Source organism: Mus pahari, chromosome 4 (genome assembly GCF_900095145.1).
Source record: "Mus pahari chromosome 4, PAHARI_EIJ_v1.1, whole genome shotgun sequence".
NCBI lineage: Eukaryota > Metazoa > Chordata > Mammalia > Rodentia > Muridae > Mus > Mus pahari.
This window is the reverse complement of record NC_034593.1, coordinates 104603280-104617143: the sequence shown is the minus strand read 5'-3', so window position 1 is coordinate 104617143 and position 13864 is coordinate 104603280. Positions and strand designations below refer to the sequence as shown.

General features: G+C 39.5%; 1 protein-coding gene, 1 long non-coding RNA gene and 1 other non-coding gene across 4 annotated transcripts in view; 1 reads left to right on the top strand and 2 right to left on the bottom strand.

Moving 5' to 3' along the window:
• The window catches only part of Dph5 (diphthamide biosynthesis 5), a 28667-nt gene extending 18772 nt beyond the window's left edge, over window positions 1-9895 (bottom strand). Inside the window, exons 1-3 of one of the 2 annotated variants that reach the window (XM_029538139.1) lie at window positions 9855-9895; window positions 9411-9568; window positions 4936-5060 (exon numbers count right to left, since the gene is read on the bottom strand). In XM_029538139.1, coding sequence (XP_029393999.1) covers window positions 4936-5060; window positions 9411-9545 — 260 coding nt within the window. In that variant the 5' untranslated portion in view covers window positions 9546-9568; window positions 9855-9895. The other variant, XM_021196500.2, reaches the window with a different exon arrangement.
• On the bottom strand, window positions 1257-1358 carry LOC115063996. Its single transcript, XR_003843836.1, has one exon. It is a non-coding gene; the product is annotated as a U6 spliceosomal RNA (small nuclear RNA).
• Window positions 9896-9956: 61 nt separating the features above from the next.
• LOC110321096 overlaps window positions 9957-13864 on the top strand; it is a 7002-nt gene continuing 3094 nt past the window's right edge. Inside the window, exons 1-2 of the long non-coding RNA XR_002380498.1 lie at window positions 9957-10242; window positions 11595-11758. This is a non-coding gene — a long non-coding RNA (uncharacterized LOC110321096). The remainder of the gene's footprint in view (window positions 10243-11594; window positions 11759-13864) is intronic.

Sequence of the window (13864 nt, the reverse complement as noted above, 5' to 3'; positions counted from 1 at the left end):
GGGTGGGGAGAGTCTGGAAATTTATTGTTTCAAAGTGTATGGAAACAATCAAGAGCTACCAGAAACATAAGTTGAAAAGTCATTTGAAAGTTGTTTTATATGCTAGAAAATGTCTGTATCTACAGATCTTTATTTTTATTTTAAAACTTATTTGAGACAATCTACCATAAAGAGATAATGCAAAATGTAGAAAAGAAACTGAATATCTGTACACATTTGTATAACAAGCTTTATGTATTCTGGAGAAACCAACAGCTTTATTTGTATTGCTGAACAGAACAGGCTAATATATTGACGCCATGTACTGGACAGTTAGTTACTGAGTACCAAATGCAGGTCAGATAAGTTACACAGAGAGCACAGGTCAATAAAACAGTGTACATGTGTTCCATTAAGGAAAAGATACACAGCATGAAAACAAAAATTACAAATTCAGTATATATATTTATAGTTACAGTGTATGTTAAAATATAAAATGAATAATGAAACATTACCATCATTAGAAAGGTCTTTAATGATAATTTCTTCTATGGACAGTAAGAAACAGAATGCCTGATACTCTTGGTATCTCCACATGTCTAAGCTGGGTATTGATGTACCATTTAGAATCAGTACATTCGCCTGGGGTTAATTTCTACTTCCTTTCAATAGCCTGGATCCAAGGGGAGTGGGGAGTTTATGGCTTTTAATTATCTCTTTATAGGCTCCCAGGCTGACACAGTAAACACTCTCCTAACTAACCCATCTTGCCAATCATCTTTTCACATTCCACTTAAGGAAACAGAAATATGCTTGAACTTAAACATTTTGTCATACATATTGTAATAAAAATGCTAGTATCTTGTTGAATTTCAATTTTTTCCTGGTTTCATCAAGTCAGTGAATGTGTTCATTGTGGCCTGACTAATGAGACAAAATTTTAGTGTAGTTATGTGCCTTCAGTCCCAGTTAGTCACTTAGAAAGCTGAGGCAGGAGAATCACTTGAGTAAGGCTAACCTGGGTGGCATACTGAAATCTCATTTTAAAAACAAAACTCAGAAACAAACAAATTTAACTAACTAATTGGATTTAATGATATCTTTCTTAACATCCCATTTCCAACGATATCCAACCAGGAACCCAGCAGAAACCAGAAGGCAGCTACAGTGTAGGAAACATTACTTAAACTTGACTCTAACACGAGGCTCTAGATGATCAGTCACTGAGATGGGGCAAATTAATTTAAAAAGTTTCTTTTTTTTTTCTTTTCTTTTTTTTTTTTATGGAACGCTTCACGAATTTGCGTGTCATCCTTGCGCAGGGGCCATGCTAATCTTCTCTGTTCCAATTTTAGTATATGTGCTGCCGAAGCGAGCACTTAAAAGAGTTTCAAAGGAACAAAACAGAGTGGAGCAGTCCCAAAGAATCTACAACTAGCAACTGGATGGCACCTGGAAGGCAGAGGCCAGAGGACCAGAAGGAGCTCAAGGCTGGTTTTGGACACTGAATGGTGGCCTGGGTTGCAGGAGATTATCTCAAACCCAGGTAGATGAGCAAGTCCTCAAATAGTGCAACACTGCAAACACACCTAAGAAACGCCCACCGTATAACTTACCGTCTAACATAGCAATGACAAAGGTGCCCTGGGGAAAAGCAGCGATTCACAGAATGGAGCACGTCACTGCAATTATCAGGAAGCCCATTACATCAAGCCACTTGCTCTCCCATCAGTTTGTTTGCACATCATTGTCCCCCTTCCTTCCCATGACCCACCCTGCAGTCCTCTCTTCAGAACCTTATCCAGATCCAACTCAACACCCACTCAGAATGTCCACCTTTCCTAGGGCTTTTTTTGTTCCTAGGTTTATCTTCTTAAGGGATCCTACCCACTCTTCTAGCTTTAAATACCACCTATATCAGTGACTTCATGACCACAATGACCTGCTTTCCTGCTTCTAGAACCAGTCCTTAAGCCAGAATTCTTTCCTTCTTTTTCCATATCTATTAAATCCATACAATACCTTTCTTCTAAATATGTTCTATACTTTTCCTTTCTTCCTTCATTAGAAACACCCCTGCGTCCTTAAATATCTACTCACACTAAGCAAGTTAAACATTTTTAATAAACAATTATGGTGTTTCTTGCTTTAAAATCCTCCACAGTTTACCACTGTCTTTCAAACAAGATTCCTCATCCCTCCAAAGTCTTAGAGATGGATGGCTCCTGCTTACCTGTGTAACACCTTCTCACTCCCTCCACCCCCTGCCTAGCCGCTGTGGCCTTCAGCACCTTACCCAGTCTTCCACCTGCTCTGCCTGGAACGATCGGCCTCTGACCCCATTTCAGTCACTTGCTTAAGTAGAGCCTTCAAAGACAAGCTTTCCCAGAGGCCTCTGCATAGGTAAGCCTCTCTCTACTTCTCTCCCCCCCCCCTACACACTTCCCCAAACTTAACTCTTTCTGTTTCTGTGATTACTGTTGACCCCTCGCACTCAACCATGAGTCTGTATCTTGCCAACTCAGTAAAATAAGAGTTCATATCCCAGGAGGTGTCAGTTCAAAATATGCTTGCCTTTCTTTATTGACTTTCGGCGAGCTCTTCCAAAGGTCTTCAGATAATATTAATTAGTAGCAACTGCATGCCAAGTATTATGAGTAAAACAAGAGAGCTAGAGAATGAAGGACTATCTACAAATCCACATGTAATAGAGGCATGTGGTTATTAAATATTGTGAAGAACTGTGTGAAAGCTGGCAGAGTGAGGGTCTAAGTCTAAAGAATCCCCTGAAAAGACTCATAGACTGTGGCTTGTTCCCCAGCTAACTGGGGTGCTAGCTGGGAGGTTCTGAATATTTTAGAAGGGAGGACTACCTGAAGCAGATTGTTGGAGGCAGGTCCTTGGTGGCATCTTGTCTCTGGCCCCTTCTTGTGTCTACCTCATTTTCTCTCAGCTTCCTGTCTGGCATGAGATGAAGCAGCTCGTCTATCACCTGCTACCTCTGTCATGATGTTATGCCCAAGAGCATGGGGCCAGGCAACCCCAGTTTGAAACCCCTCAAACCATGAATCATAATAAATCTTTCCTCTCACTGCTCCCTGGGGAACTTTGGTCACAGTTACATAAGGTAACTAATACAGCCATCAATAATAATGTCCATCTGCCAAGTGGAGTTATAACTTCAGGTTGGAGTGAGAAAGGACCATAGCATGGAGAGCCATGAGCTGCAGATGTGGAGGCCTCTGACAGACACGGGTGAAGGGAGGAGCCCGATCTAAGGTGAGAGTGAAAGAGTGTGATGTCATGAGTTGGCTGGCATCCGTGTGGTCTCAGGACAAGAATGGCAGGACCCAGACTTGAAGAGCAGGTTGGGAAATTTTCAATATTTAGCTAATAATGGACGTGCATAGTTCTCAGCTAAAGTTTTCAAATTGTCTTGGCTTTATACATACAAATTGAACCATGACATGGGAAATGAGTTAAAAGTCTGTATGTCTATATTCAGACCAAGCAAAGTGGGCAGACTATATTAACCTCGTTAAAATAATGTATTAAAAGTAAAAAGAAATGAAAGAATATGAAAAAATCTAGCCAATAATAAGTAAATAAATAGACAAAAACCAATTGTTGTATTCCTCAGAATATGGTGAAAACTTTTTAAAATTTGATTATATACTCATAAGTTTTCTAAAATAAAAAAAACTACTTAAAAATATAATGTGAAATGAGATAATATAAAGTATAAACTCCAATTATTTATTATATCAATAGATAACAAATTATACTTTTTAACTGGTTAGACTAGTTTCTAATGCTTACTCTAGATTTCTCTACTTATTTCATCTGACCTGGCAAATCTGTGGGGTGACACCAGTCTAGAAGCCTCACTTTAAACAGCAGTTTTACTGTACAACAGACACTCAGTGATTGAGCCAGTTCATCAGGTGACTATAAGGTCTGCAATGCCACCATGTTAGGAAGTCTGAGCCGGAGTTTCTCTATAGAAGACACAGATTTTAGACAGACGGAGTCAATGTATTACTGAGATAATTCTATATAAAAGAAGACATTTGCTGGATAAGATTTTTTATTTTCTTTTTCTTTTATTATCCTATTGCTAAGAAGAAAAAGAAAGTACCATGAAGCCTTCATTTTACAGAAAACAATGTTAGACAGGGGCTAAAGTAATTTAAATATTTTATAGTGACTTCCCAATATAATTTGCAATTAAATATAATAATCATACAGACTCTCTGGCCCTGAATACTGACATAAATTATTTTCTTTATGACAGATGCAAAACAATGTAACTCCATTGTTTTGAGAAATATCCTTGATGGTGGGCCCAGAGTGATTTAATTGTCCTTATGTTCCCCAAATCTGTGACATAAATCTTGGGTCACCAGCTGTAGACAAAGAACTCTTGTGTTTGGCTTGACACTGGAGATTGATGATGCTTGACTAGACAAGTAGAAACCCATCTTCTTGGTAATGAGGAGGCGCAGTGCTCCCAATGGAGAAGGGACATTAAAATCAGAGGTCTGATAAATGATAAATCCAAGGCAAGTAAGTGACAGCATTATTGCCAAATATTAGATTATTAAAAGAGAAGGGGCAGGGGAAGCCTAGAACAAAGGAAGCCAAAGATGGCTACAATTATCAAAGCAAATGGAGACCTGACTTTCGATAGTGTAGAGCCTTATTTAATAATGACACACTAGTTAAAGGTGTCTGACGCCTTTATAACCCTGTACAAAGACAAAGGTGTGAATGAGACAAATGCTAGACTTCGTGCTTACTAGGATCATACATACCATGCCATTTTTATCAAGTAGACACTCTTCACAGACAATTTTAAGTAAAACTCAGGTAAACTTATCAGGCCCTGGCAAAGAAATGTTTGAGCAGAATAATCATTGCTGATAAATAGAACTCACAATGTCTATTTACACTTACCCAAATGGATCACCAACCACAAGGAATGCAACATCACTGACATCTGCATCCTTAAAAATATTATCTGCTTCTTGTTCTACTTCTTCTCTGTCAGCAAGAATCAATTTTCTTCCATAAAACTCTTCCTACCGATAGAAGTAGGATATCAAAATATCAAAATGATATACAGCAGGCAAGGCTTTAACACACACAATGCAGAACAAACTTTGTGTAGAACTAGGTGTAAATACTGGCAACCATCCAAACACATATCATTCAATACAACTCATCAGTGAGTCAGTACTCCATATCATGATGCAATTAAACTCTGTCTTTGGGGCTATCATCATATCCCTAGAGAAAGCAGACCTCTTAACATCTGAGGCCTCTAAATTTGTGTCTAATAGACTAGGCAGAACACGAAAGGATGAACAGAGAATATGTATTCATGAGCCCTATTCCAGAAACATGAAAATATGGAATACATTAGCAATAATGATACATGGTTGTGAAGATGTTTCTACAAATTTCTACAGGAATATTTTTGGTGTGCAGGAGATAATAAAAGGCAATGTCAATAAGAAATGACAGAAAATTACAATTTAGCTGTTCACAAAAAAAAAAAGAACAGTCTTATATAACTATAGGAAAAGAAATGAATTTAAATACAAAGGAAGTGCCCACCCAAGCTGTTTTGTCAATTAATTTCTTGAAGTTCCGTTCTAGAGAACAAAGCCAGGAGAGTGAGCCAGTGAACTGGTATAATACTGTTTAATGATATTATGATCATATAACTGAATCTGATAACTGAGTTTCCATGCAATTCAAACATAGAAGAGGATGCATACATAAGTATATAAAATTATTCCTTAACATCGGGAAGTCTGAGTTATTAAAAGTTGCAGGGAAGCTACAGTTAAAGAGTAATGGTAGCCGGGCGTGTTGGCACACGCCTTTAATCCCAGCACTCGGGAGGCAGAGACAGGTGGATTTCTGAGTTCAAGGCCAGCCTGGTCTACAGAGTGAGTTCCAGGACAGCCAGGGCTACACAGAGAAACCCTGTCTCGAAAAAAAACCAAAAAAAAAAAAAAAAAGAGTAATGGTACCCAAGATTGATCAAACAAGGAAATACATGAGAAATAAGTATCCAAAGATAAATGCTACAATTCCAAATGTGGGAATTATTTCCTAACACCTACATATAAATCTATTACTCAGATGGGAGAACAACCTCACGCTATAGAAGCTCATAACACTGCTTACATTGATAAAATAAAAATGCATTCATTTTCACTTTTGCTGTGTGCCCTTTTTCTTAATCATTATTCTTTACATGTTTACCTTTGACTTTAGAAACCAGAAAACTTATAGTCACAGGACGATTGCATCCATATATCTCAGAGAACACACATGGTCACTGGATACCAAGTACAATGGTCGTTACTGAACTAATGTACCCTGAAAATGACCAAGAAGCCACATGCCACCATAATCCGGTCTCCCACATATGGAGGTCAGAGGACAACTGGAAGGAGTTGGTTCTCTTCTTTAACCATGTGAGCTCAGTGACTGGTTTAGATTATGGGTTTCCAGGACACTGGTTTAAATAAAACCTCTTCAGTTATTTACAGACATATTATAGTTTCTTCCTCCCGCTACTTTTATAAATTACTTAAGTCTTTCATTAAATTTTCTTAGGTGTAATGCAGATAGACCCTGAACCACTTGTAGCCTATACTACTTATACATTTTTATATAAAGTGCAGATGCATTCAACAAATAAGCATGTAAGATTCAAAGGATTCCTAAAGGAAGCTAAAGGTGGGGGCTGGAGAGATGGCTCAGCAGTTAAGAGCACTGACTCCTCTTCTGAAGGTCCTGAGTTCAATTCCCAGCAACCACATAGTGGCTCATAACCAACCTTAACAAGATCTGGCGCCCTCTTGGAGTGTCTGAAGACAGCTACAGTGTACTTACATATAATAAATAAATAAATCTTTAAAAAAAAAAAAAAAAAAAAGGAGGCTAAAGGGGCATGTACCAAAACTGATGATACTCTTTCCCAGATCTGCCATCGCTACATTTATTTTGGAGACTATATTAAAACACTGCAACAACAGTGAACAGACAAACTTGGAATTTCTTTAGCAACATCTGTATGTGCCTTTATAATATCTTGACTGGCTGATTATTAACAAAAAGAAAGCATATATTCATTATAGAAACTCCTTTCCCTACAATATAATGATCTTTAGCTGAAACCAGACTTCATAAAGATATACATCCACAGTTTCAAAAAAAAGAGTTTGTTTTAACAAGAAAACATGCAAATGAAAACCAGAAGAAGATTGAAGAGAAAGAGATTCTATAATTTTACTGGAACTAGAAGGCATGAACTTATAAATGACTGACTTGAGGCAGATGGTACAGATGGTACCCTGTGGCAAGCCACTCGGGGAAGAACAGGAACTAACAATCTGGGAGGACATGAAGACAATACTAGAAGAATTTTGTAAGAAAATAAGATCCAGTCCAAACCATTTTGCTTGCTATAACTTCTCTGTTATACTTCGTGTAGTTACTATCTAAAGCTAAGAATGCAGAGAGAATGTATGAAAGTCTGGAAGAATTCTGGAAGGAGCTACTTTAGTTTGAATGTTGTTCTGTCACTATCTGTACGATATTGGACAAGTTTTGGAACATCCCACGAAATGGGAGCAGTAACTATTGAGGGCTGGGTATTGTAGCTCTGTGGCAGAGCGACTGTGGAGCATGTGAGAGACCCTGGGTTCAATTCCAAGTACTGTCAGGAAAATAAACAAAACATCAAAATAAATGTCACAAAAATATCAACACTTATTACTATGAAATAAAAGATATTCTGGTACCTTAAAAAAAAATTACACAAAATTTACTTATAGGTAAGGTCAGCCCAGGTCCCTAATAATTACATTTATGCTTAGGGGAAAACCTTGAAAATTAATATTTAATAACACTTATAATTTATAAAACATTTTCACATACACCTTAATAAATACTATATACCTTCCAATTGGTTATTTTTCTTTGACAAATGGAAAAACTAACATTTAGAAGTTTAGAAATATATCTGCTAACAGCTAAAATGTCTAAAAACTTTTGTGATGGACACTGTTCTAAGAGCCTAGAAGGCAGACACATCCTGACCTCAATTTATAAAAAATTAAACATAAAGGAATTGTCCAGGGACATGTCAGAAGAAAAAACAAGTTATGTCCCAATTTTGCTCTAAGCTATTGTCTAATATTGTTTTGTTTTGGGTTTTTTTTTTTTTTTTCAAGACAGGATTTCTCTGTGTAGTCCTGGCTGTCCTGAAACTCGCTCTCTAGACCAAGCTGGCCTCAAACTCAGAAATCTGCCTGCCTCTGCCTTCCAAGTGCTGGGATTAAAGGTGTGTGCCACCACTGCCCGGCTTCTTTTTTTGTTTTTGTTTTTGTTTTTGAGACAGGGTTTCTCTGTGTAGCCCTGGCTGTGTCTAATATTCCATTCGATTAACCTGCCAATCAGTTATCTATTCTCTCGAATGGTTTTAAATCCATTATAGTTTTTGATCACTGATCAGACATATTTCTATCATCTTGAAGTAAGTATAAACCCCAACAAGCGTGGTCCACAGTTAACTGACCATTAGACACTATCTTTTTCTCTAATGTGTGGCCAACTTAAGATGAAGCCTTATTTAGTATTCAAGATTTTTAACTTAACTCTTAAACCTTCAAAATTCTGAGTTGTGAATCTGATTTTATATGGAAGACTGGACAATTAAAAAAACAAACAAACTTCCTTTCCTCCCATAACAACACATCAGCACTTTATCTCAATATATGGTCCACTTTAAGTTTGACAACAACCAGAAACTGACACTTCTTGTTGTACTTATTATTTACATATTTACCCTGCTTAAGGTATAGAACGCACTAATAAATTCTCTGGTTACTCAGTCACTCTATATGTACATGTGGGAATGACAGCCTTCCTGGGAGAGTACATGTAAGGTCTCTTTGGATATGTTGCCGACAAAAAAATGAGATGGCTGTTCCCTATGGAAATACTTCAAAGGAAAAGCTTTCAGATTGCTTGCTGAATGTATAAGCAACTCATTAAGGCTGTGTCAGCACCTCATTAGCACTCAACTCGGAAAGGCTTTCTGGCTAGCTCATGAAATAACGGATTTGATAACTATCCCCAAGAGTGTAAAATAACTTTTTTTTTTTTTTTACTTACTGGAGAAAGGCACAAAATTAGACTTGTAAAGTAGGACAAACTACCGTTTCATTTCCCAAGTCACCGAGTATGAAGTAGATCTTAATGGACAGGGTGTGTGTTTTAAAGGGGCTTAAAAAAAATAAAAAATAAAAATAAAAAAGCAGACGCGTAGAGTCTGTGCAGTCTCGTGTACGAGAATCGGACGCTAGCTAGATGTCCTCCCCAGAGGCCTGGGGACTTTAATCACGTACCAGGGCTTCCTTCCCTACAGTCAGGACTGAGGTATAGGCTTCCAGATACACGCGACTGCATCGTCTCACAACCTCCAGGCCCTTGACTGTGATGTCCTTGGCATCTCCCAGGCCCAAGCCGATCAAGTAAAGCATTCCGAACTCCAGGGAGGGGGAGACTGCAGAGCGAAGTGAACAACAACAACAACAAAACGTCAGCTCACACCGGGGACCTAAAGTCTAGGGATGAAGATAAAAACCTAGATGGCACCCCGCGTGCGTCCGACACTGCTGCATACTCTTAGAAAAGACTGGAATGACTGTTTTTAAATAAAGTGCGACCCGATTACCCGCTTAGAGACCCGGAGGTGATTCGCTGACGCCCCTCAAAGTCTCACTGCAGCCTTTCTAGAATTGCAGTCCCCAAACCATGTGCCCATCAGGGACAGAGCTTCCGGGTCTCACCTACGGCGCCGTAAAGCGCAGAACCCTTACAGCACTTTACGACTGGCAGGAGGCGGGGGATGACAGACCGCTCCAGGAACGAGAGATGGAGCGATCGCATTTCCCCCCCAAGGCCCGCTAGGACCCGCTGACGTCGGGGCAGGGGTCAAGGGTCAGGAATGGGTCCAGCTGTGCGTCTGGAAAGGACCCAGCGTGCCCACGCTCCCGGCAAGCCAGGGCTCAAACATCCCCCCCAAGGGCGTCCGGGCTGATGACGATAGCGCCCAATCGCCCTCCAGAAGCAGGCTGGCAGGAACAACCAGAGGGACTTCCCTGACTGACCCCGCGTTTGCTCAGCTTTGAATTCCCGCTCGGTAGATCTGTCGCAATTTAACCAGAGGTCACCCTGGTGAGGGGACAGGTTGGCTAGCCCTGCAAGTGTGGTTGTTAAGTTCCCATGGCGGGAGGGTTGTGACTCCTTCTAGGGGGTTGCCCCTGGGATCTGATACCAGAATGCCTCGGGAATCTGCCTTAGTCACCCTCGGTGGAGAGTGACCTTTTAAGAGTGCTCAAGGGATGACTAAGTACGAACGTCGTGACATATACGGATGAAAAATGCCATAACGAAGCCCATTACTTAGTATGCTAACCGAAGGATACTTTTAAAAAGAAAGTAGTGCTATGGTGGGGAAGCGCATAACAGAAAAGGGAAAGTGCTTCAATCCTCTCAGCGGTTGTTGCAGAAATTCTTATACATTGGCTACACGCAGTTCCACTAAGCGAAAAAATTGGGCTGAAGATGCTCTTCCTAAATTCACTGGTAACTTCATCCAAGTTGGGAAGACAGTTCATTGCTTCTCTTGGTACCATGTACTGCCCTTTCAGATTGTTCCTGCTTTCTTAAGTCTAGCCTTTTCCTCCAAGGGCGCAGGAAGAGCTGCTTCTCAGCCTGGCAGTGGTGGCGCACGCCTTTAATCCCAGCACTTGGGAGGCAGAGGCAGGCGGATTTCTGAGTTTGAGGCCAGCCTGGTCTACAAAGTGAGAAGTGAGTTCCAGGGCTATACAGAGAAACCCTGATTCTCTCTGTTCCTGCTAAATTGATTTATTCTTTGCACCATATTAAAATACATAAGTACACCTTAAAATAGATCATGGTGTAAATGGAAAGACCTAAAATTATAACAGGTATGCTATCAAAGACATGTTGCAAAGAGGAAAAAAAAAAGTCGTACTTTAATAATAAAAACTCCCTTCAAAAGACTGAAGTCAAACACTGAAAGAAAATGTTTGCAAACCAGAAATTTGACAAAAAGACTTGTCAACAAAGCAAACAAACAAAACAAAACAAGGCTATCAAGATGCTGGTAAAGGAGCTTGTCACACACGTCTGACAACCTGAGTTTAATCTCTGGAACCCAGTTAAAGGTGGAAGAAAAACAACTCCACAGAGGTCTCCCCTGACCACCACAGGCTGGTATCCCCCACACACAAACACACTAACAATAAGCTAAAGATGAATTCAAATCTAATGGATTCTTAAATGGAAAAAGAAAACAACTCAATGTGAAAAGATGTGCAAAAGATTTTGAGTGACACCAAGTAAGATATGCTAATAACAGATAAGCATTTTAAAACATTTCTAAACATAAACACTAGAGAAATAGTTTTCAAAGTTCTTTTTAGAGTATTTTATGTGCGTGAATGTTTTCCCTGTCCATATGTCTGTGTACCGTATGTGCTCCTGGTGCTCATGGAAGTCAGAAGAGAGTGTCAGAATCCCTGGAACCAGAGTTACAGATGTTTATAATCCACCATGTGAGTGCTGGGAATCAAACCTCTGATAACTCAGAAACCTATCCTGTTCGATACATCCAGAGCGGGATTCATCACCTTCTCTGCCTGCTTGGTATCTGTTTCCGTATCAGGTAGAGTTGACATTCACCCCAGATATTAGTCACCCCCACATGGACTGTCAGGTCTACTCTGTCAGAAACCATATTTACTATCACTGTGTTGGTTCAGATCTTAGCTCTATTATTCTGTTAGCTTCCCATCTTGTCCCCTTCAAATGTATCTCCACAGGAGCCAGGGAGGACTAGTAAAGATACACTCTAAAAATAGTATCCCCCTTCTAGAAAAAAAAAAATCTTTGGGAAGCCAAAAGAAACTCCATACTCTTTTAAATTTCCCAGAGATCATCTATGGGATGTTGAGCACCTGCCTCCCTGGTCTCCTTTGGTACCATGAGCATTCTTTCGGTGGTATTGACCCAAATCATGCAGCCACGTGCACCCTGCTGACACCTCAGCTCATCGGAACATTAAACCCTGTCATCAGCCTAGATTCCCACTACCTATCCTTTACACTAAGGCAGTCTCCCCAGAGGTCGCCAGCCTCTAAGCAAAGGAGTCTCCTCTATTAAAGTACTGTGTCTATAAAAAAGTTAAGTCTCTTTAAAACTGCCTACCTGTATAGGTCCCATGTCCAGCTGTTAACGGCCGACACAAAACAAACTCAAGGGTGTATCTGTAAATGTGTGTCTCACATTGATTTGCCTGGGTGTTTTGGTTTTTGGTTGGTTGGTTTGTTTTTTGTCTTACTAGTCTTTTGCTAGCGTACTAAAGTTTCCAGGTTTGTTTTTTATGGTTTTTGTTTTTATGTTTATATGTGTCTGCGCAGTTTCTGTGCTTTTTCACTTTTTAAAGAAATTTTGTTTTGCTTTTTTTATTTGCTGTTTGTTTTCTAAAGAGGGAAAGAAGGCATGGGGTTGGATGGGAAGGGGAGGGACCTAGGAGGTGGGAGAGGGAAATCACAGTCAGAATTGCATGAACTTTCAATGGAAAATAAAAATAAACAGATAACATTGTCTTCCTGTATTTCTTCTTCATGAAAGTAATTTTCTGAAGTCAGTGAGTGTGACTTCCTCGTGTCCGATTCTCTAGGCTTAGCACTGTTCGTGCCTACAGTAAGTTTACAGTCAGTGTATATTTATAGATCGTTATGCATTCATTAGTAGCCAAGCGATTTCTTTGAATTATATATCCTGTCTTCTGCGATGCAGGTGTGTGCTACGTTCTAAGTAAGTACTAGAAAGTCACTGACAAGACCTCAGGCATCAGCATGTCTTGGTCATGCTTCTTCAGGAAGCTGCTGGGGTTGAACGGCTTGTGATACATATCATGCACACTTTATGCACTTGGAGTACGTCAGCAAAGTTTTAATGGACAGCAAAATTTTCAAAGTTTACAATGTCTGTTTTTATGACTTTAGATTTCATTGACTACTTTCTTATTGATTCATAGTAAGTAGATATTGCCAGAAAGAACCAAACTATGGGGGTGGGGCGGGGAAATGAAGGTGTCCTGTTCAGCAAGATGTTAAACATGAGACTTTTAGATAAAGAAGAAATTTTAGATTCTACTCAAAATTTTCCCAGACCAAAATAAAATAAAATAAAATAAACCCTAACTTTGGTGTGAATTTTGTAATAAGCCCACTTTCCTACCAGCTTTGTCTCAGTGGGAGATCAATACCTTTTTCTTTCCTGGGTGTCAAAAAGAAGAGATATGGCAATCCTTTCCCTCTTCAGCATAACAAACACAAGCAGCAAATCTTACCTCGTCTGTTTTTATAGAGCCATTCTGGGGTATGGGGTGAGAGTTGGCTGTTTCTCCTTCAGTCTTTTAAACAGTTTTCAAATATGATTGTCTTTCCCCCTATCTCCAGCAACTTATTAGGGAACCCTATAATCTTAGGAAAGGTGAAATAATTCTACAGTAAGCCTCCACATCTTCCTAGATTCCACAGCTGCTAAGAGGTGGCTGCATTTCCTTCATAATACATCTCACCATCTAGCTGGGCATCAGCCGATCTTTTTTTTTTTTTTTTTTTTTTTTTTTTTTTTTTTAAATCAGGCATGGTGGCACATCCCTTTAACAAGCTGAGCTTTGAATATTTTCCATTAAAACAGCTTCTAGGCTTTAGCACATGTTGTTGTATAATATTAACACTAATGACAGCAGTCAGGAAGC